The sequence below is a fragment of the Dipodomys spectabilis genome, unplaced genomic scaffold (genome assembly GCF_019054845.1).
Source record: "Dipodomys spectabilis isolate Male_0828 unplaced genomic scaffold, ASM1905484v1 ptg000085l, whole genome shotgun sequence".
Classification (NCBI taxonomy): domain Eukaryota; kingdom Metazoa; phylum Chordata; class Mammalia; order Rodentia; family Heteromyidae; genus Dipodomys; species Dipodomys spectabilis.
The window spans coordinates 5,774,721-5,796,992 of record NW_024870762.1 but is presented as its reverse complement, the minus strand read 5'-3'; the positions used below and the strand labels follow the sequence as shown (position 1 = coordinate 5,796,992).

At 53.3% G+C, this 22,272-nt stretch overlaps 1 protein-coding gene across 5 annotated transcripts; it reads left to right on the top strand.

Moving 5' to 3' along the window:
- The first annotated feature begins 2,373 nt into the window (after nucleotides 1–2,373).
- On the top strand, nucleotides 2,374–21,628 carry Ddr1 (discoidin domain receptor tyrosine kinase 1). 5 transcript variants are annotated; one of them, XM_042684035.1, is made up of 18 exons: nucleotides 2,374–2,398; nucleotides 9,784–9,913; nucleotides 10,013–10,115; nucleotides 10,332–10,560; nucleotides 12,603–12,750; nucleotides 12,980–13,079; nucleotides 13,768–13,954; nucleotides 14,061–14,307; nucleotides 15,025–15,120; nucleotides 15,207–15,358; nucleotides 16,344–16,509; nucleotides 17,188–17,298; nucleotides 18,336–18,580; nucleotides 18,721–18,848; nucleotides 19,019–19,237; nucleotides 19,695–19,929; nucleotides 20,399–20,548; nucleotides 20,661–21,628. In XM_042684035.1, exons 2-18 carry the CDS (start codon nucleotides 9,826–9,828, stop codon nucleotides 20,799–20,801), a joined length of 2,745 nt encoding a protein of 914 aa, XP_042539969.1. In that variant the 5' UTR covers nucleotides 2,374–2,398; nucleotides 9,784–9,825; the 3' UTR covers nucleotides 20,802–21,628. The 5 variants fall into 5 exon arrangements, with proteins under 5 accessions (XP_042539969.1, XP_042539972.1, XP_042539968.1 ...); XM_042684034.1 differs by lacking the exon at nucleotides 2,374–2,398 and adding an exon at nucleotides 3,852–3,938; XM_042684036.1 differs by lacking the exon at nucleotides 2,374–2,398 and adding an exon at nucleotides 4,493–4,517.
- Nucleotides 21,629–22,272: the final 644 nt, after the last annotated feature.

Below are 22,272 nucleotides of genomic sequence, written 5' to 3'. Positions count from 1 at the left end.
AACAAATTCTACTTCTCCCCAGGGCACGAAATCAAAATTCTGGGAGAAGGAAGTACATTGTAGGGATCCAGAGGAAGCCTCCAAAGGACCACCCTGCTCAGTTCTGATCTCTCTACTCCTTTCTTTAGCCCCCATCCCCCCACATTCTCCCTTCTCTAAGCCCGTGGTCACAGCTAGCCAAGGCTTGCTTTCTGGCCTCCTTCATCTCCCTTTGTCCAAGGTCTCTTTGTCTGGGGGTCTCTTTGTCTGGGGGTCTCCTTTAGTTCAGTTTCACAGTTCTTAGCCTCCCCTCCTTTTCTCTCAGGCCAGGCTGTCCCCTCCCTCTCTGCGGGGGCTGAGAGGCTCCAGCAAGGGGAGCGAGGCTGGGTTGCCATGGTCACGTTGAAGCCAGCCGCAGCTGGCCCCGGGCAGCTGCTCTTGGGCCTGGGGTGCTTGGACAAAGCCTGGCAGCTTCAGCAGCCTCAGACCTAGAACCCCAAAGGCCCAACACTCGAGAGATTGGAACCGAGGAGAAGCTCTAGCTGGAGGTGAGAGGGAGGGGGGTCAGAACTGAGCTGGAAGGGCAGGAGGGGCACTGGAGTCCCCCTTTCTCTTTGTGGGAAAGGACCAGGTGGGCCAGGTGGTCAGGACCAGGGAGGATGGGGAATAGAGTTGGGTGCTGTGTGTGTGTGAAAAATAACCTGAGGGACGAGGATGGCCTAAAGGTAGGACAGGAGCCTCTGTGTCCTACAGCCCCAAGACAGGTTTGGTTCCATTTCTAGGCATCTTCTTTCCACTTTCCTTCCTCTATCCTGCAGTTGCCCTTCCTGTCAGGGCCTCTTAGACCCCACATCCTTATGTCCCCTTTTTGCAAACTCTGGGCCTCAGTCTTTCCCTTCTTTTTTTCCCTAAGGCTTATTTCAATCTTCTTTTCTTTGTCATATATATTGCTGGTTGTGGGGCCTGAACTCTGGGCATGGGCGCTGTCCCTCAGCTCTTCAGCTCAAGGCTAGCACTCTACCACTTGAGCCACAGCGCCACTTCCAGGTTTTTCTGCTTATGTGGTGCTGAGGAATTGAACCCAGGGCCTCATGCATGCAAGGCAAGTGCTCTACCACTGAGCCACCTTCCCAGCCCTGTCCTTTATTCTTATTCCCTCTGTCTGTCTGCTCACCTTCTGCAGGCTCCTCACTGTGGGTGCTTTTTTTTTGGTCTCTTCCTCACTCTTTCTTCTGTGCCCCTCAGTTATCCCCTGGGTCTTGTGGTCTTACTATCTTGTGATGTGTTTGCTCTGTCCTAAACATCCTGTCCCCCAGGCCCTGCCTCCTTCTCTCTCCAGCCTTTCTCTGAGTTCCATCACAATGTCACCACAATGTCCTCCTAGTCCTCTGTCCTTTCTTTCTCCTCCCCCCAGGCCATGCACAGCTGAGCGATCTCATCTTTCTGCTACAGTGACATCCTTTCTTCCTCCTCCTTCAACTTGGGGCCTCAGTTTCCCACTTGTGGCATTAAGGTATGACTCATTCCCAGAGCCTTTTCCACTCCCTCACCCTGCCCCCCACCAGCCACTTCCCATTTTTCCCAGCTGCTGACCCAACCTGCTTCCCCCTCAGAGGCAGCTGCATCTCTGAGAAGGGGTCTGAAGCTGAGGGGGGCTGGGGGCATCTGGTCCATCCTCCTTCTCACTGATTCTGGTTGGTCTCCCCACAATAGCCAGGTCCCTGTAGGCCTAGAGCTGTTCATTACTCTCTTCCACATTTTTTTTTTTTTTTTTGGGAAAGCTCTTTCCCCTCCTCTCCTTCCTGGGCAGCAGGAAGCCATTGAAGGGGAAGGCAGGGTTTGGAGGTTGCAGAGCATGTGGTACCTCTTTGGCTGGAAGTAGTGAGGGAAATGAGGAGGGGTGGCACCCTTGAGATGTGTGGCCTGGCTGTGGAATCCTGAATGGCTGGGATTTCCCTCTCTGGCCCCTGGAAATCTCGGTTCCAGTCCCCACATTCCAGCTGGCTCCAGCCCCCCTGGGCGGTTGTCACTTGATTCCGCCGGGCCCCAGGGCTGCATCCCTCTCAGGGCTGGGGTGAAGTGGGCATCACTGACCAGGAATTTCTCCTGGGAGCATGAGAAGAGCAGACCAACGTTTTAGGACTCTTTGGCTTCCTCTACTGCTCCCAGCAAATCCTTGGGTCCTAGTCAGCATGAGTGCAGGGTGTGGAATGTCCCTCTGGGGTGTGAGGAGCCTAAATTCAGCTTGGCTGCTGGTGGTTGGGGGGGGGGTCCCCAATGCACAGCTTCAGGGAGGAAGGGCTGAGGCTGCCCCAGGTAAGGTGACTGAGAAGCCTTGGCCCCACCCCCAGCCTGGCTAGGCTGGGCCCAGCCTCTCCGGGACTCAGATTTCCCAGCGCTGTCTGCTGTCTGCGGTGGGGTAGGTGCTCTGGGGAAATCCCTGGGGGCTTGATGGGAGGGCCAGAGGCTCGTTCTGCCAGTGACCCGGGACTGTCTGTGAGCAAGTTCCTCAACAGCTACAGTGTCCTTGGGTTTGTGAACTTGAGCTCATTGTGTGCCTTGGCCTCTCCCAAGGGCCAGCCTCTTCCTGGTAGTGCTTTTGTGTTCTTGTCTGGTTTGGGCTTGGTGTTTCTTTCTTGAGACTATTTGGAACGACACTTGGGGTTGTGTCAGAGTTTATGTCAGCTGTGAGGTGCCTTGGCGTGGCGATCTGTGATGTTGCCCAGAGAGACCTTACTGGTGATCTAACATGGTCCAGGGGTTGGCAGGTGTGGGGGTGTGGAGAGGAGGGCTGACAGGTGGTGCTTCCTGAGGGCGGACTGTGGGCACCACACGGTCCACTGCTCTGCAGCTCTCTTCTTTATTTACCCAAGTCTCCCCGCAGCTCTGTCTCGGGCTCCCATCCGGTCAGGCAATGTCTGATTTACAGTGTGCCCCGATCTTCTTCCTCCTCCTCCGTCCCTCCACTCACCTGTCCTGGCTCCGTTTCTAGCCCCCCCATGCTAGTGATCAGTTCCCTCCCCCTGCCAACACACACTTGCGCACCAGGCCTAAGGACTACGAGCCCTGAGCCCCGTAGCAGGGGAGTCCAGGGGGAACAGGGCCTGGAAGTGTGGCCCCGAGTTCCCGAGAGCGGTCTGGAGAGAGGAAAGGGAATGCGGGAATGCGAGAGCAACCGGGGCTAGGACAGAATGGCTCCTCGCCAGGCTCTGGGGGCGACCTCGGGTGGGCTGTGGAGAGCCCGGAGGGTCCCAGCGAGAAGCCAAGCGCGGTGGTAGGAGACGCGGGTCGGGTGGACAGGTGATCCGGGCTCCCTGCCCCCACTCGGGCTACCGCGCTTCGCTGGGCGCCGGGCCTGTTGAAACCCGCTCGGTCCTCGGCGCCGGGGGCTGCTCCAGGAACCGAGCCCAGAACAGGGGCGGGCGGTAGGGAGGGGCGCAAAGTGGGGCCTGCTGTGTGTGTGGACCCCCGTCATCGCCCCCCGGGGATGGGACAGCGGGGGGTGGGGTGCGTGGGGGGGACGCGGGAGGGGTTGGGGCGGGTGCGCGCCATGGGTGGGGGGCGCGGGCGGGTTACCTGGGGGAGGCCGGGTGCGCGGGAGATGCGGGGTGGGCGGCGCCGGGGCGTGGGAGTCCGGGGGCCCGGGAGGGGGAGGGGAGGCTGCGCCCCGAGCGCGCGGCGGCCGGCGGAGGGGAGGGGAGCGCGGGCGCGGGGAGGAGGGGGACCCGGCGCGGGGAGGCGGCGCCTGGGCCCGAGCCGCCCCTGCCCTGGTTCCTCTCCCCGGAACAGGCCCCCGACAGCTGCTCGCGGGTGCCGCCTCCCGACACCCGAGCCCCGCCGGCGCCTCCCGCTCCCGGCTCCTGGCTCCCCGCCCCGCCCCGCGCCCCGCCGCCGCCGCCGCGGAGGCCCCACTGCGGGGTCGGACGCCTGGAAGGGTCTACAGGGAAGAGCGATGAGAGGTAGGAAGGGAGATCGGCGGGGCAGGGGGGGCCCTGCGGGGCGGCCGCGGGGTGAGCGCGGGCGGGGGGGAGGGATCGGGCCCTGCGCGCCACCCTGGTGCCCCCGGCTCCCTGTCTGAAATCGGAGAAAGTGGCTTCCGAGGAAGGGTTCCCTCCGTGGGATAGGGGCCTCCCGGGACCCAGGGTGGGGGACAGGTGCGCAAATGTGGCCCACTGAGTCACGGCACCCGCCCCTGGAGAAGCTGCCCGGCCGGTCCCTGCGGGCATCGACTGCCAAGCCTCCGCTCAACCAGCGGCCGGACCGACAGCCAGGCCCCGCCGGGCGCTGGCCGGACACCTCACCTACCAGGGACAATCCACGCTGGACGGTTGGTTGGTTCTGCCATGAGATGAGGTCACTCCCCATCCAGTGAGCGCCATTCTCAAGGTCCCACCCCTACGCCCCCAAGCCTCCACTTTCTGGTTCCCCGCTGGCCGGGCAACCCAGCACCTCCGCTCCCAGACAGCGTCCGGCCGGCGCTGGAGTCACTGTTGCTGAGGATGTAGGTGTGTCTAGCACCGAGTGCGCTGCAGAGACAGGTGAAAGAGTGTCTGGAGAAACGGTTTTTGTTCTTTCCCCTCCCCCCACCCATAAAGGTGGGAAGTTTATTAAACAAATACAAACCAAGCTGAGCACTGGGAGGCAGGCCTATTGTACCAGCTACTTGGGAAGGTGAAGCAGGAGCTCTGAGCTATCCTGGGCAACATAGTCAGACCCCGTCTTAAAACAAAATGCACGAAAAAATGCCAATTGAGATACACCCATACAATGGAATACCTTATAGAATAATAGAATACCTTCTAGAAATCCTCAAAGGTAGCATGAGATTACATGTGGTTTTTATTCTCAATACTGCTCTTCCCACCCAACTTTCCATGTGTACCACCCCCTTGGCCCTGCCTCTGGCTTGGGTACCCATGTGTGTTGGGAAGTGGATCTAGTTTCTTTGAGGATCCAGAGCCCCCCGGTGGCTACAGGAGCATGTGGTGTCTGCCATTTCATGTTCACAGGTGTCTGAACTGGGTATTCCCCAAGGATTGGACTTTAAAGAATGCCAAGGTGTAGATGGAGTGGCTGTGTTGTGTCTGTTTTTGAGCCTCCGTGTTTGCCATGTCTCCCTGAAAGGCTGGGAGGGGTTGTCTGAGACACTCAGAGGCATGCATGCTGTGTGTTAGCCCCAGTATTTACAGTAAGTTTGTGTGTGCATGCGCTTTTATGAGTGTGTGTGTGTGTGTGTGTGTGCGCGTGCGTGCGTGCACGCTGTTTGGGTATAGATTTTTGGGTGGTGAATGGGAGTTGGGAGAGGAGAGTGAAGGGCCTGAGGCAAGGTGTTCTAGTCCTGGGTTTATAATTGGTTGTAAAGGAGTCCAGCTAGGTGTGATTGGGTGAATCTTCTTAGCCTGTCCTCCCTGTTTCTGACTGTGGGCTTAAGATTTGGTGGAAAGAGATGGGGTGATGGGGGATGTTAGAGAATGGGATTGCCCAGACTTTGCTATACTCTTCCGTGTTTCCCTGCTTGGTCCTGCGCCCTGCATTTTGAGCCAGTTCTGTTTACCTCTGGCTTTGTGTTTCGGCTGTCTTCTCTGCCTCCTGTCCTAGGCCTGCCTTTGTATCTCTGCCCCAGGCTCCTCTCTTCTCTTTCTGGCTCCGGTGACTCATCTGGGATAGGCATGAAGGTTACTCAGGGAAACAAGGGCCCTGCTGTTCCCAGAGAGGTGGGGGTGGAGAGCAGCACCCAGGAATTCCTAGCCAATCTCCTGGGACTGTGGCACTGGAACCCCCCCCCACACCCCCCCAGGGACTAGTCATGGTTCTAGCTAGTACTCCCCACAACTCCGGCATCTCCTTCAGCTGCTGCTTATGACTATGGGGTCTCAGCTGCCTCTTACATTCCTGCCCTAGAGCATTGTGGGAGCAGCTGGAGGAGGACAAAGAGATGGGGGAGTCTCCCCCTACCACTCCTCCTTACCTCCTGGGGTGACCTGGCTTCCCTGTTAGACCCGCCTTCATCTCCAAGGCAACTGTCTTTTCCTCAGCCCTGAGCTCTTGTCAGAGGCCACCACCTTCAAGAAAATAGGAACTGGGGGGGATAGGATGTCAGGGGCAGAGCAAGGAGTGCAGGCCAAAGGATGCTTTGGACCTGATGGCAGGGGTGGTTCCTCAGGACTTCAGAGCCTTGAGAACTCAGGCACTGGCATGGGTTAGAACGGTTTTCTTGTAGCAAGGGTGTGGGGACAGCTAGATTCCTGGGTTTATAAGGTGACAGTTGGGCTGATCTGGGATGGGGTAGGCTTCTGGGACACCAGAAGAAACAGTGTAGGGATTTTCAAACTTAAGTGGACACAGATCACCTGGATGGTGTTAAAATGCAGATTCAGATTCAGCAGGTCTGGATGGGCCCAGGGTTCTGCATTTGTCAAAGCTACTGGTTTAGGAACCACATTGGGCCTATGGGACTTAGAGGGTGGTGGGATTGGAAGACTGGAAGCCACGCTTCTCTGAATTTCCAGGCTTGGAAGTTGGAGGGCCAATCAATTCAGGTTTAGCTGATACTTAAGATATTTTTACTTTTTTTTTTTTTTTTGTCGGTCGTGGGGCTTGAACTCTGGGCCTGGGCGCTGTCCCTCAGCTCTTCAGCTCAAGGCGAGCCCTCTACCACTTGAGCTACAGCGCCACTTCCGGTTTTCTGGTGGTTTATTGGAGATAGGAGTCTCATGGTCTCTCCTGCCCGGGTTGGCTTTGAACCGCAATCCTCAGATCTCAGCCTCCTGAGTAGCTAGGATTACAGGCGTGAGCCACCAGCGCCCGGCTTGATATTTTTACTTTTTAAAAACTAAAAATGGGGGCTGGGAAGTTGGCTCAGTGGTAGAGTGCTTGCCTTGCATGCATGAGGCCCTGGGTTCAATTCCTCAGCATCACATAAGCAGAAAAAGCTAGAAGTGGTGCTGTGGCTTAAGTGGTACAGCACTAACCTTGAGCTGAAGAGCTGAGGGACAGCACCCAGGCCCAGAGATTAGGCCCCACAACTGACAAAATAAAATAAAATAAAATAATAAAAAAACTAAAAATGAGCCGGGCGCTGGTGGCTCACGCCTGTAATCCTAGCTACTCAGGAGGCTGAGATCTGAGGATCCCGGTTCAAAGCCAGCCTGGGCAGGAAAGACCGTGAGACTCCTATCTCCAATAAACCACCAGAAAACCGAAAGTGGCGCTGTAGCTCAAGTGGTAGAGCACTCGGCTTGAGCTGAAGAGCTGAGGGACAGCGCCCAGGCCCAGAGTTCAAGCCCCATGACCGACAAAAAAAAAACAACAACTAAAAATGAGTGTTGGAGGCGTGGATTAGGAGGTAGAGCGCTAGCTAATGAGCAAAAGTAACCACCAGATAGTGAGTTTAAGTCCCAGTCTTGGACAAAAAGAAAAAAACTAAAATGATTTTTGTATTTATTTATAGATGACATTTTACATGACATTAGTATTACATGTTTTACCAAAACAGTACGGTCAGCCTGTCTTTTCCTTTTGTTAACTCATGTTCTAATGCAAGTATTCTAGACATGCTTACAAGTATGTGTACAAACGGGTTTGTTTATTCTTTGCTTTCAGAAGGTGGAATGCATGTTTTTAATCCTTCTGAGTCTTGCTTTTCATATTCAACAGAGACATCAGGAAATCACACTAAGTTGGAGATTGTTACTTTGTTACTTTCCATAGCTGCATAGAAATCTATGAATATTTTTTAAAAAAGAATTATTATACTGCTAGGTTGCTTTTCAAATACAGAATACTACATTGCTATCAAAAAGAGACGTGGCTCCTTTTTCATCTGTCTCTACCATTCATAGAAGTCGTAACCTTAAAAAATATTCATCAGGGGCTGGGAAGATGGCTCAGTGGTAGAGTGCTTGCCTTGCATGCATAAGGCCCTGGGTTCGATTCCTCAGTACCACATAAGCAAAAAAAAAGAAAAAGCTGGAAGTGGCGCTGTGGCTCAAGTGGTAGAGAGCTAGTCTTGAGCTGAAGAGCTGAGGGACAGCACCCAGGCCCAGAGTTCAGGCCCCATGACCGGACCCAAAAAGAAAAAAAATTGTCAATCTGAGTTGCATTTTCTGTATGCTAGTCCTGGGGCTTGAACTCAAGGCCTGGCATTTGTTCCTGAGCTTTTTTGCTCAAGGCTAGACTCTTTAGCCACAGCTCTAATTCTGGTTCTTTTGGTGATTAATTGGAGATAAGAGTGTTGAGGATAGCTAGGTGTTGGTGGCTCACACCTGTAATCCTAGCTACTCAGGAGGCTGAGAACTGAGGATCTTGGTTCAAAGCCAGCCTGGGCAGGAGAAACTCTGTGAGACTTATCTCCAATTAAATCACAGAAAAAGCCTGAAGTAGTGATGTAGCTCTAGTGGTAAAGTGCTAGGCTTGAGCAAAAGGAGCTCAGGGACAGTACCCCAGGCCAGAGTTCAAGCCTCAGGACCACCTGAAAAGAGAGGGAGAGGGAAAGGGGGGGGTGAGGAGCAAGAAGAGAGAGCACAGAGAGAGAAGAGTGAGAGGACAGAGAGAGAAGAGAAGAGCGGGGGGGGGGGGGGAGTGTGTCAGTCTCCCAGAAAGCCTGGGCTAGCTTTGAACCATGATCCTCAAATCTCAGCCTGCTTAAGTAGCTAGGAGTACAAGCATGAGCCATCAGTGCCTGAATGAGTTATATCTATTTCTTTGACTCTCTCTCTCTCTCTTTCTCTTTCTCTCTCTCTCTCTCTTTCTTTTTTGGTGCTGATCCTAGGGCTTGAATTCAGGGCCTGGGCTCTGTCCCTGTGCTTAAGACTAGTGCTCTACCACTTGAGTCACAGTTTTACTTTTGGCCTTTTTGGTAATTAATTGGAGATAAGAGTCTCGAGGAGCCAGGTGCCAGTGGCTCACGCCTGTAATCTTAGCTACTCAGGAGGGCCTGTAATCTTAGCTACTTAGGAGGCTTAGATCTGAGGATCCAGGTTCAAAGCCAGCCAAGGCAGGAAAGTCCATGAGACTCTTATCGCCAATAAACCACTAGAAACTAGAAGTGGCACTGTGGCTCAAGCGGTAGAGTGCTTGCCTTGAACTAAAGAGCGCAGGGACAGCGCCAGACCCAGAGTTCAAGCCCCACGACCGGCAAAAAAAAAAAAAAAGAGTCTCGAGGACTTAGACTTAGGTTCAAATAGTGATCCTCAGATTTGAGCCTCCTGAGTAGTTTAGGATTATAGGTGTGAGCCACTGACCCCTAGTTTTGACAGTTAAAAAGAAAAAAGTTTGTTGGCAGTTAAACTGTGCTTTTCCATGAAATGACTACATTCTTTGGCCGTTTCTCTGTTAGATTGTTTATATATATGTTTTCTTATTTCAATTTGTAAACATACTTAGTTTATTATTGTAACTATTATCCTTTTCCCCTTTTATATGTGTTGTCCACTTTCATTTGCAAGTTCTTTGTTTGAAGCCGTTGTTCGTGGGGGTATTTTGTCATCTTTTACTGAGTAGGGGAACAGATCTTTTGGCATCTTTAAGTGGATCTCTACCTCAGTTTCTTCACCTATGCAATGTGGACAGTAACAGAATCTACCCTATAATGTGGCCTTTGAAGATAAAATTATAGATTCTGTTTATGGGTTTAGCCTGGTGTCTGGCACATGAAAAAGTCTAAACATAGAGCTGATGATGTTAAACAATGGCCATCTTTGACAATTTACTGTTGTTATCCCCAAAGTAGCCATCCTATCTATTGCTGTCACTGTGACTCAGTGTCCAATTCATTTACCCTCCTACTCATTTTGTCCCCTGCAGAGATGCGACCCCTACCTCCTTAGGCCTGAGGGATCAGGAGCTATGGGGCCAAGGGCCCTCTCATTTCTACTGTTGCTGCTGCTCTTGGTGGCAACTGGAGATGCTGACATGAAGGGACATTTTGACCCTGGTGAGGACACTGAATCTTCTATCCCTAAGGGATAGAGCTTGAGGGGCGGGGATGTCAAAGAGTTGGGGACGTTGACCCATTATGCCTATGTTCATCCAGCCAAGTGCCGCTATGCCCTGGGCATGCAGGACCGGACCATTCCTGACAGTGACATCTCTGTCTCCAGCTCCTGGTCAGATTCCACGGCTGCCCGACACAGCAGGTACCTGGCATACATACCTGTGACTACCCTGGAGGGTGCCCTCAGGTCTCTGCTTGCTTTTCCAGCCCCTTTGCCCAAGCCCAGAGGCTTCTGAGAATACCCATGTAGATGAAACTCCAGCAGTCTGGTGGTGGAGGTAGGGGTGGAAGGTTTTAAATATGAGATGCAGAGGCAGATCTGGGACCAAATGTCCTGTAACCTCCTTTCTCCTACCAGGCTGGAGAGCAGTGATGGAGATGGGGCATGGTGCCCGGCAGGGCCTGTGTTTCCCAAGGAGGAGGAGTACCTGCAGGTGGATCTACGGCGACTACACTTGGTTGCCTTGGTGGGCACCCAGGGCCGCCATGCTGGAGGTCTGGGCAAGGAGTTCTCCCGTAGCTACCGGCTGCGTTACTCCCGGGATGGCTACCGCTGGATGGACTGGAAGGACCGTTGGGGTCAGGAGGTGAGGCTAGTAGTGGCAATGCCCAATCATATTTTTATTTTTTAATGTTTTTGGTCTGTTGTATGGCTTGAACTCTGGGCCTGGGTGCTGTCCCTGAGCTCTTCAGCTCAAGGCAAGTGCTCTACCACTTGAGCTACAGCACCGCTTCCTGTTTTCTGGTGGTTAATTGGAGATAAGAGTCTCATGGGCTTTCCTGCCAGGGCTGCCTTTGAACTGCAATCCTCAGCTCTCAGCCTCCTGAGTAGCTAGCCATACTTTAAACAGCACTTATATTCTGGTTGACCTTCCAGTTATAGCAGCTCCAGCTCCAGGATAGCTCTAGAGTAGGTCTGCTCCTCCTAATGCCACCCAGTGTTGCAAACCTGAACCCCCTCCTGGACCTTGGTGTTTAGTGAGTATCTCATACTCACCATTGACCTTAGTTCCCAACCTTCCCTCTTCCCAGCATCCTCAGCTCATAAAGTGTTATGCTCCCGTTGCCTAGTAGCTCAGCTTCTGAGCTAAGGTGATATCCTGACTTTTTTTTCCTTTCTTTTCCTTCCTCTTCCAAAGCATCAGCAGTGCCAGTCTTTCTCCATAGCATTTCCTGAATCTCACTTCTTCCCACCCCATTCTACAGCCTTAGGCCAAGTGTCCATCCCTTCCCAGCTTAGATGAAAGGAGTAGTCTCCAAACCTTTCTGCTTGATGTTAGATCTTGACCTTAGGCTATATGTAGTGGTCCTTAGAAAATGCCAGTCCGAGCTAGGTTCTGGTAGTTTAAGATTATGATCTTAGCTACTCAGAAGGTTGAATGGTTCCAAGTCAGCCTGGACAGGAAAGTCTGTGAGATTCTGGGCTGGGAAGGTGGCTCAGTGGTAGAGTACTTGCCTTGCAAGCATGAGGCCCTGGGTTTGATTCCTCAGCACCACATAAGCAGAAAAAGCTGCAAGTGGTGCTGTGGCTCAAGTGTAGAGCACTAGCCTTGAGCTGAAGAGCTGAGGGACAGCCCAGACCCAGAGTTCAGGCCCCATGACTACCACCACCAACAACAAAAAAGTTTGTGAGCCTCATCTCCAATATTCTGAAAAGGCCGAAAGTGGCGCTATGGCTCTGGTGGTAGAATTCTGGCCTTGAGAGAAAGAGACTAAAAAAGAAGAAGCTCAGAAACAGTGCCCAGGCCCAGAGTTTAAGCTCCAGGACAGGCAAAAAAAAAAAAAAAAAGAAAGAAAAAGAAAAAGAAGAAAATGCTAGTCAGAGGTGTCACATCCAGCTTCTAGTTCTCCATTGGCACTTGACTCTACCAAAACAAAGCTAGAGCTCCTTGGCTGGGTGAGAACACTTAGCCCGGCCTGGCTTCTGGCTCTCCTTTGGCCACACTGCCTTTCGTGCTGTGCCTGGAACAAACCAGGGCTGCTTTCTGCAGTCAGAACATTCTCCAATGCTGTTCTGTGTGATTGGTAAGCTCCTCCTCTAGGAACCCACAGGCACTCCCTGGCTCCAATTCAGTTCTCCCCCGAGATGTCACCTCTCACAGAGCCTTTTCTGACCATCTACCTCATTGTCCTCACAACTCGGCCTCTTGTTCCTCACAGCTGTTTCTCCTACTGGAGTCCTAGGCCTCTGAGGGGAGAGACTGATGTTCACCATTGAGAATGTGCCAGGCACGGAGTAGGCAGTCAGCCAACTTTAGCTGAATGGACAGAGGGAATGGGGTAGAGCAAGAGGTGGGAGATGAAGTGGGGTTCAGGGCTTTAAGGGTCTAGACTGGATCCAGCCATAATGGCAGGAGTGACTTGGAGACACATGGATACAGGCAGGTAGAGAGAGGGGGACCTGAAACTACAGTTTGAGGACAGACCAAAGGCTCTAAGAAACACTTCAGGTTGCTGCTGCAGACCCTTATTTTATAAATGCCTGGCTGTATAAATTCCCACAGTGCTGTGTGCTCAGTATTCCCTTTTAGTAGGCTGAACAAACTTTGTGGACCAGTTTGAAGTTAACTATGACTTAGCTAGGGTCTGAGGCCCTCCCCACTCATCTGCCCTGTTTCTTGGCCCCCAGGTGATCTCAGGGAATGAGGACCCCGGGGGAGTGGTGCTGAAGGACCTCGGGCCCCCCATGGTGGCCCGACTGGTTCGCTTCTATCCCCGGGCTGACCGAGTCATGAGTGTCTGTCTGCGGGTGGAGCTCTATGGCTGCCTCTGGAGGGGTGAGTAGTGATGTTCTCTTAAGAATCCATTTTGGTTCTAGGGCTTGGGGAATATGAAGAGGGTCGTCCAGTACCCTTTCCTGAGGAAGGGACTGACAGTGTCGTTTCTTCTCCCATGCCTATAGGCCAGTGAAGGGACACAAGAACGGGGCTGAAATCTACCCAGGCCCAGGACGAGAGTAGGGAGTAAAAGCTCCTGTCTCTAACTCTCCTCTTCCTTCCCTGACAGATGGACTCCTGTCTTACACAGCCCCTGTGGGGCAGACTATGTACTTATCTGAGGCTGTGTACCTCAATGACTCCACCTACGATGGATACACCGTGGGCGGGTGAGAGGAAAGAGGCTGGGGAGGACATGGCGCCTGGGAGGGAGGCCAGAGTGTGTGCGGGAGGTTGGAGGGTGGTGTCTAGATGAGTAGTCTTGGCCGTGAAATGGAGGAATTAGGGTGAGGGATCAGGAGGTGGAGCCTTAGGGGGCATGGTCAAGAATAAAGTGGCAGTAATCCACAGGACTGCTATCTCCAGAGAATGCTTTGAGTGAATTAGAGGCACCCCCTGGCTGTTGGAAATTGGCACAGCATAGATTAAATAGTGTGCCTTAAAGGTGTGCAGCATGTGGCCTGCAAAGTACCTGTGATGGTCCTAGAGGTAGTATAGAGAACAGAAAGAAAAGGAGCTGCGAATGTGGATGAGTGGTAAAGTGCTTGCCCTGCATGCATGAAGCCCTGGGTTTATTTCCTCAGTATCACATAAGTGGCACTGTGGCTTAAGTGGTAGAGTGCTAGCCTTGCACAAAAGAAGCTCAGGGACAGTGCCCAAGCCCTGAGTTCAAGCCCCAGGACTGGGGGGAAAAGAAAAGAAAGAGAAAAGGGAACTAATGGGGTTGGGATGGGTTGAGGAACAAGTAGACAGGAAATAGGCCAGCCAGATTATTGAAGGGAGATGTCCAGTGCATCTGGACAGTTAATACCTTCTCTTTCAACCTCCATTTCCTCTTCTTGGTCCCCTCCTCTCCAGGCTGCAGTATGGTGGTCTGGGCCAGCTAGCAGATGGTGTGGTGGGGCTGGATGACTTTCGGCAGAGCCAGGAGCTGAGAGTCTGGCCAGGCTATGACTATGTGGGATGGAGCAACCACAGTTTCCCCAGTGGCTATGTGGAGATGGAGTTTGAGTTTGACCAACTGAGGGTCTTCCAGGCCATGCAGGTGAGCGCAGCCCTCAGAGATGGTCCTAGTGCCAGGGTAAGGTGCTACCAGGGTTCTTTGGGGGCGCTCCTGGCCTTGACCCTCTGTCTTCCCCCTGTCTCCCTAGGTCCACTGTAACAATATGCACACACTGGGAGCTCGCCTGCCAGGCGGGGTGGAATGTCGATTCAAGCGAAGCCCTGCTATGGCCTGGGAGGGGGAACCCATGCGCCATGCCCTGGGGGGCAGCCTAGGGGACCCCCGAGCCCGGGCTATCTCAGTACCTCTGGGCGGCCGTGTGGGTCGCTTCCTGCAATGCCGCTTCCTCTTTGCGGGGCCTTGGCTGCTCTTCAGTGAAATCTCCTTCATCTCTGGTAAGTCTCTGGAGTCAGCCCCCAGTGTTGCCAACCAGTTTAAGCATTGACCCTGAGGTGCCGTAGAATACTATTCCTGGCATCATTCTTACCTATCAGCTATAAGACTTCTCAGCCAGGAGCAGAATAATCAGAGCCCTTTTTCTTCTTGTTTCCTCTCTCTCTCTCTCCCTTTTTTTTTTTTTTTTTTTGTCGTGGGTCTTGAACGCAGGGCTTAGTTGCTGTGTCCCTGAGCACTCTATCACTTTGAGCCACAGTGCCACTTCTTGTGGTTAATTGGAGATTAAGAATCTCACAGATTTTCCTGCCCAGGCTGACTTTGAACTGTGATCCTCAGATCTCAGCCTCCTGACTAGCTAGGATTATCAGCATGAGCCACCAGTGCCCAGCTTGTTCTGTCTTTAGGAGCTCTTTGTTTGTGACTGACCCTTACCCAGTACTGATTGTTAATAGTGGAAGGCTCAGTGGAGAAGTCAGCTTTTCTCTAAGCCTTCTGATAGCCAGCACTCCTACCCTGGGCTCTGTCCTGAAGCCCTCCAATTGCCCACAGCCAGGGACTTCCCACCGCTTGCTCTGACTAGTTGGTGCCTGACTGGTCAGTGGTTGCCAATATTGAGTGTCACCCCTCCTCCTCCACTCCCTAGATCTCAAGCACACGCATGCTTCTATGAGTCTCTTCCTCTGACTCCCTCCTCTCTTCCTTTTCCTTCTCCCCAGATGTGGTGAATGACTCCTCTCCAGTTCTGGGGGGCACCTTCCCGCCGGCTCCCTGGTGGCCACCTGGCCCACCTCCCACCAACTTCAGTAGCATTGGTGAGCAGCCTCTCCCACGTCCTCCCTGGCCTCCCCTTGGGTGGGATTGGAATCCTCCTGTGGTACTGACTCCTCTCTTCTGCCAGAGCTAGAGCCCCGGGGCCAGCAGCCTGTGGCCAAGGCAGAGGGGAGTCCGACTGCCATCCTCATCGGCTGCCTGGTGGCCATTATCCTGCTGTTGCTCCTCATCATTGCTCTCATGCTGTGGCGGCTGCACTGGCGCAGGCTCCTTAGCAAGGTGTGTGGAGCGCAGGAGGGGTGTGGAGAGGGGGCTGCATCAGTCAGCATGTTGGCAGAGTTGGAAGCATGATCTGACATAGAGACCACTGTGAAGAATGTGAACAGAAAGTTTGGGACTCACAGGAATGGGTCAGTCCCCTACTTGGCCCTATTGGGATAAGGGGAGGCTGCAGTTACCAGGGCTGGAAGGAGTCTAGAGTGAGCCGCTTGAGAGGGACAGTGAACTCTGGTATAGGCTGCAAACTGCTTCTGACCTCACTAACTGCTCCTAGGGTTCTCTGGCCAACCCCAATCAGCTTATTCAGACAGAAGCGGGTAGAAAGTAAGAGTGAGAGGGGCAAATGGATGTGTGAGCTCCCCAAGCCCTTGTTTACTTGTAACTTAGTGCAGTAGGGGTGACAATTAGAGGCTGCTCAGATTTGGGTTGGAATCCCATCAGGGAAGTTAGTTAAAATGCTCTTCAGTGTGTGTGTGTGTGTGTGTGTGTGTGTGTGTGTGTGTTGGTTGGTTTTGTGTGTGTGTGTGTGTGTGTGTGTGCTGGTTGTGTGTGTGTGTGCTGGTTGTGTGTGTGTGTGTGTGTGTGTGTGTATGCCTGCTGGTTCTGGGACTTGAACTCAGGGCCTAGGTCCTTGAGCCTTTTCATTTAAGGCTAGTTCTCTAGTCCTAGAGCCAAAGTTTCACTTCTGTCTTTTTTGCTGGTTAATTGGAGATAAGAATCTCACAGACTTTTCCTTGACTGGACTGGCTTTGAACTGCAGTCCTCAGATCTCAGGTTCTTAAGTAGCTAGGATTTACAAACATGAGCCACTGGTCCTCAGTTTAAGTTTGATCCTATGCCTGAAAGTAAAATGGAGCCTGCAGGAGCCCAACCAGAGGTTTTTGCTGGGAACTAAAGAGATAACTCAGGTGCTATGCTTACAAAGCACCAGGAAGTGTGTGCTATGCAGTGGCCTCACTTAACATGGCCTATTTCCAATATCAAGGCCGAACGTCGGGTATTGGAAGAAGAGTTGACAGTTCACCTGTCTGTTCCTGGGGATACCATCCTCATCAACAATCGCCCAGGTCCTCGAGAGCCACCGCCTTACCAGGAACCCCGGCCTCGTGGAAATCCACCCCACTCTGCTCCCTGTGTTCCCAATAGCTCTGGTAAGGACTGCTTTAATTCAGTGCCACCTCTGTTCTATTTTTCTTCTTTCCTCCTTTCCTCTTCTCTTCTTTTCCTGTCTATACCATTTTCTTACTTCTATAACCCTAGTCACCTTTCTTTGCATACAAGCTATCTCAAAATTCCCTTCCTATTGTCTATAATTCCCACCGGTCTCATCCGTCTGTGTCACATACAAGTTTTTCCATCTTCTTCGTTGTGTCTTTGCATTGTATGTGCCTAGCCTCTCTTATTTTTTCCTACACTCATATTTGTTCCTTGTATCAATTCATCTACCCATCCATTTATCTATATTTATACATCCACTCATGTATATTCATCCATTTATCTGCGTCCATCCATGCATCCAACCACCTATCCATCTATTATAGTCATATATCCATTTGTCCCTCCATCATCCATTCACTCAATCATCTGCTTATCATCCATCATCATCTCCTTGTCCAGCTGCCATCCATCCATGCGTCCATCTCCCCAGGCATGCATCCGTCCACTGTCCATTCAGCTATTCATCACTCTCCAGGTCATTGTTTTATTCTGTTCTGTCTCTTAGGATATTCATCCCAGTGAACCCTAGTCTTGCTCTATTCCAGGTCTCCCTGTCTGTCTAGCCTTGAGTCTCACCCCTTCCCCGTGTCTCCCCCTCCTTCTCCCGACAGCGTTGCTGCTCTCCAATCCGGCCTACCGCCTCCTTCTGGCCACTTACGCCCGTCCCCCTCGAGGCCCGGGCCCCCCCACACCCGCCTGGGCCAAACCCACCAACACCCAGGGTAAGCCCCTCTGCCCCTGGGCTCCACCAGGCTCCCCATACCTTAACTGGGGCAGGGAAAAGCCCTCACACCTTGCACTCCTCTTCCCCACTGTGGCCTCTCCTGCTCTCCTGAGCGCTCCAGCTGGCAGCTTTCGTCCCTGTAGCTCAGCTTTGCTGCTCCTTGCTCCTTTTGATGGCCTCCCCTTTGAACCTAGAAGTAGAAGGCTATTGGTCTCAGCGCTGTCCCCTCCTCCTCTCCTATCTGCCTCCCCAGCTCTCCAGGGCTGTGGTGTCCTAGGCTATCTCATAACCCCTTTATTCTCCCCTCTCTCTAGAGCTGCGAGGAGGAGGGCCTCCCCCTGGGCGCTTGCCCTCTCCCCCATGTGTCCTTTCTCTGCAGTCCCAGAGGTGAAGGCTCATGCCCTGCCCCTCCTGTCTTCTCCTCCTCCCCTCCATGTCCCCTTCTCATTGTGGCCTCTTCCCCAGGGCCAAGAGGGAACCGCTCTGATTCCTTCCTGTCTATGGATGCCTTATTGTGGGGCTGTGGAGAACTGTTGCCCTCTCCCTTCTCTGTGTGCCCTTGTCTTTGTCTTTGAGCTTGGTGTGTTGGGTTGGGAGCGTTGGGGAACCATGGCAGGGAGGGGCCAGGGGCTCCTCTTTCATCCAGAGAGCAGATAAAGGGAGTAGAAGGAGCTGGTGGTGAGAGGGGCAAGGGGTTAGGAAATGGAGGAGATTGGCTAGGTAGGACCATGCTTCCAGTGGTGGGTAGAGGAATTCCTCTGCCAACCCAGACTTCCTTATGGTCTCTTGGTCTGTGTTGGGAGATCCTCACACAGTAAGAACTGATGACAGTAAGAATTAAACTTTCTCTGGAGTAGTTAACTTGCATCTGGTTCAAGGCTAGTGGCTAGAGCACCAGAGAAGATTCAGGATGGACCTGATATCTCCCTTAACTGCGAGACACAGGTCCTCAGAGAGGCTGTGGTATGGTGAATTGTGGCTGTCAGGTGCCGTACTTGATCCCTTGTCCTATCTTTTTCCCCCTCACCTCTCCAGCCTGCAATGGGGACTACATGGAGCCTGAGAAGCCAGGTGCCCCGCTTCTGCCCCCACCTCCCCAGAACAGTGTCCCCCATTATGCCGAGGCTGACATTGTCACCCTGCAGGGCGTCACTGGGGGCAACACCTATGCTGTGCCTGCACTACCCCCAGGGGCAGTGGGGGATGGGCCCCCTAGAGTGGATTTCCCTCGATCGAGGCTCCGGTTCAAGGAGAAGCTTGGCGAGGGCCAATTTGGAGAGGTAAGAAAGACATCTGGCCACCAATAGCACCTGACCCAACTGCCACCACGCCTGCATGTCCCCTGGTCTCTCGGCCATCGGGTCATGTTAGTCTATTGGACCCAGTGATCTGGATGAACCTTGTGGCTTTCATCCTCCAGGTGCACCTCTGTGAGGTAGAGAATCCTCAAGACCTGGTCAGTCTTGACTTTCCCATCAGTGTGCGCAAGGGGCAGCCCTTGCTGGTAGCTGTCAAGATCTTACGGCCAGATGCCACCAAGAATGCGAGGTGAGGACATCTGGAAGGGAGGCCTTGAAGCCTGGGCATCAAGGCAGAGAGAACTGTGACAGTGCCCAGCAGAGGGCTGGTATTTGGGGCATGTGCTGGGGTTATGTGAGCAGGAGGAAAGGCATGGCTGCTCCCTCAGCATTTCCCTCACCTTCTCCCTGCTTCTCCAGGAATGATTTCTTGAAGGAAGTGAAGATCATGTCAAGGCTGAAGGACCCCAACATCATTCGGCTCCTGGGTGTGTGTGTGCAGGACGACCCTCTGTGCATGATCACCGATTACATGGAGAATGGAGACCTGAACCAGTTCCTCAGCGCCCACCAGTTGGAGGACAAGATAGCCGAGGAGGCCCCTGGGGATGGGGAGGCTACCCAAGGACCCACCATCAGGTACCGACTTGTGCAGGAAGGTTTTCCTGGAGAGCTACCCTCTCTCCCTTTACTCCAGACTGGAGGAAAAAGAGAGCATGAGGTCAGGAGGCAGATAGAAGTCCCGGGAGGGATCTGGGATAGGGACCAGGGAATATGGTAATTCTAGAACTTGGCCACACAGACTGAGATGGCTCAGTGGAGGGGAGGGAGGGACTTGAACACTGCTGTGAATCACAGCCGCCCTCCCGTACCCTTATCACCTGAGCCTAGATGTGGCAGCCTAACCTCAGAGCCTTATGGCTGGGTGGCCCAGATGGGGGTTGAGTGGGATCTTGCCCCTGGCCTCAGGTGGGCATTAAAACTTCTTCACACCAGAAGCCTGGGGTCTGCTTCCTTTCCTGCACAGGAATGTGTGGAGTTGGGAGTTCTCTGGGTCTGAATCCTGGTAACCATCTGTCCTTGGCTCCCTCACCAGCTACCCGATGTTACTGCATGTGGCAGCCCAGATTGCCTCAGGCATGCGCTATCTGGCCACACTCAACTTTGTCCATCGAGACCTTGCCACTCGGAACTGCTTGGTTGGGGAAAATTTCACTATCAAAATTGCCGACTTTGGCATGAGCCGGAACCTCTATGCTGGAGATTATTACCGAGTGCAGGGCCGGGCGGTGCTACCCATCCGGTGGATGGCGTGGGAGTGCATTCTCATGGTGAGTAGTTGGAGGAGAGGCAGGCAGAGGCAGAACTGTAGAGGACAGCAGCAGCAGCCACTCAGCGTTGTGGCTTCGCTAGTCACCTGCCTTCTCTGGCTGCTGTCTCCTTGTCTGTAAAACGGGGATCCCTCTGGCACAAGAGACCCAAGAAAGAGAGATCTTGTGATGGGGAAAGGGCCCAGGAGCCAAGAATGGGGACAGGGTGTCAGGGAAGAGGAGAGAGGAAGCTGGAGGTAGGGCTGGGGGAAAACAGAGAATCAGGACTAGAAAATGGAGGGCAAGTGGAAAGGAAAGATGGGGAGGAGGAGAAGGAAAGGGGGCAGGGAGGACGGAGAGGCCTGTATGGTAAGGTAGGCCATCTAAGGAGAGTGGAAGCCAAGGGGGAGAAGGAGTCAGGCTGGGTGGGTGTGGGGCTTCCCTACAGCTTCATTGCCTGAGGTCCTTCTCTGCCTTCTCTATGTGCCAGGGCAAGTTCACCACGGCGAGTGATGTGTGGGCCTTTGGGGTAACTCTGTGGGAGGTGCTGATGCTCTGCAGGGCCCAGCCCTTTGGGCAACTCACCGACGAACAAGTCATCGAGAATGCAGGGGAGTTCTTCCGGGACCAGGGCCGGCAGGTCAGAGCAGAGGCAGGGGGGAGGTGGGGTGGGGGGTGTGAGGGGTGGAGCGTGGGGGTGTGGAGACTAAAGGACACCTGTTGCTCTCTCTGCGCCATGCTACTTGCTGCAGGTGTACCTGTCCCGGCCACCTGCCTGCCCGCAGGGCCTGTATGAGCTGATGCTTCAGTGCTGGAGCCGGGAACCTGAGCAGCGGCCACCCTTTTCCCAGCTACATCGGTTTCTGGCAGAAGATGCACTCAACACAGTGTGAATCATGCCATCCTGCTGACCCACCCTTGGGAAGCCGTGACACGAAAACAAGAGAAGCCTATGCCCACCCCACCCACCCCCTTTCCTGACTGCCCATCTCCCCGAGAGGCAGCATGACTGCGGGTGGGCTGGGCCTACCCAGGGAGCTTTCACCGGACCTGGCACTCACTTCCCTTTCCCGTCCCTCTTCTCCTCTGCCCCTGCCGCCCACCCAGCTGGCCCTGCGGATGGGACCGTCTCTGACTTCTACCAGCCATCCTTTGGGAAAAGGTGGGGCAATGCAGGGCAGACACTGGACCTGGCTCACTGGAGCACCTGGGCCTCACTGGATAACACTGGTTCCTAGGGGGAGGTGGCTGTACCCCCAGCTTCTCTCTTCCTGTCACACACTGGACTCTGCTGGCTGAGAACTTGAGGGGTGAGGAAGACAAAAAAGGGCCTACCCCTGGAATTGTTCTCAGCGTTGGCCTCCTTCTCCTCCTCCAATGTCCCCTCAGACACTGGACCTGGAAGAGGGGCGGGGTGGCCCCTGCCCTGATCCTCGTCCCTTCTTCCCACCTGCCATGCTGTAGCTAGGCCTTCTCTAAGCCTGTATGTTTCTGTGGAGTTAATACTGGGGATTAGGGGAGACGAGAGAGCAAGGGGCTGTGGCCTGGGGGTTGGACTTCTCTATTGTAGCTACCACATTGGTTTTTTTCTATAATCACCTGGGGTTTGTACATTTTTGGGGGGGAAGAGACAGATTTTTACACTAATATATGGACCTAGCTTGAGGCAATTTTAATCCCCTGCACTAGGCAGGTAATAATAAAGGTTGAGTTTTCCACAGTTGTGAGTTTCTTGGGGTTTGGTAAAATCTGCCTTCTCTACTTCTCTCCCAACCCATTTCCTTTCTTCCTTTTCTTTTTCCTCCCTGTCTTCAGTCCTACACTTTAACTGTCCAGCACAGTGGTCTATTTGCCTATGATCCAGGCCCTTTGTGATAATGAGTCATCAGGACTCAGGGAACTTACTTGCACCCAGGGGCTCTGCAGGAGCTCTGAAGGGAACTCCTCAGCTCGGGGATTCCAAGGGTGTGTCTGACCCTTAGGGGTCTGGTGAAATCTGTTTACTACTCAGAATTATGTTTTAAAACACAGAAAATATGAAGGATTAACAACTGGAGATAACAATCTCATTGGCTTTTCTTCCTGGGCTGGTTTTGAACCATGATCCTCATATCTTAGCCTTCTACTTAGCTTGGATTACAGGCCTGAACCACTGGCTCCTAGCCCTGTAATTCCTTTATATTGCTTAAATTCTAGAAGTCCCTTTGGGCCTGGGAGGCCCAGGTGGAGACCCTTGGATTAGTCCCAGCAAGCATGCAAGGATGAGTCACTGCTAAGAAAGCATTTAACAAGTTTGAACTAGATTGGGAAGAAGAAAAAAAATCAGTTGCAGGTATTAGGCCAGGCAGACCTGTCTTAATGGCA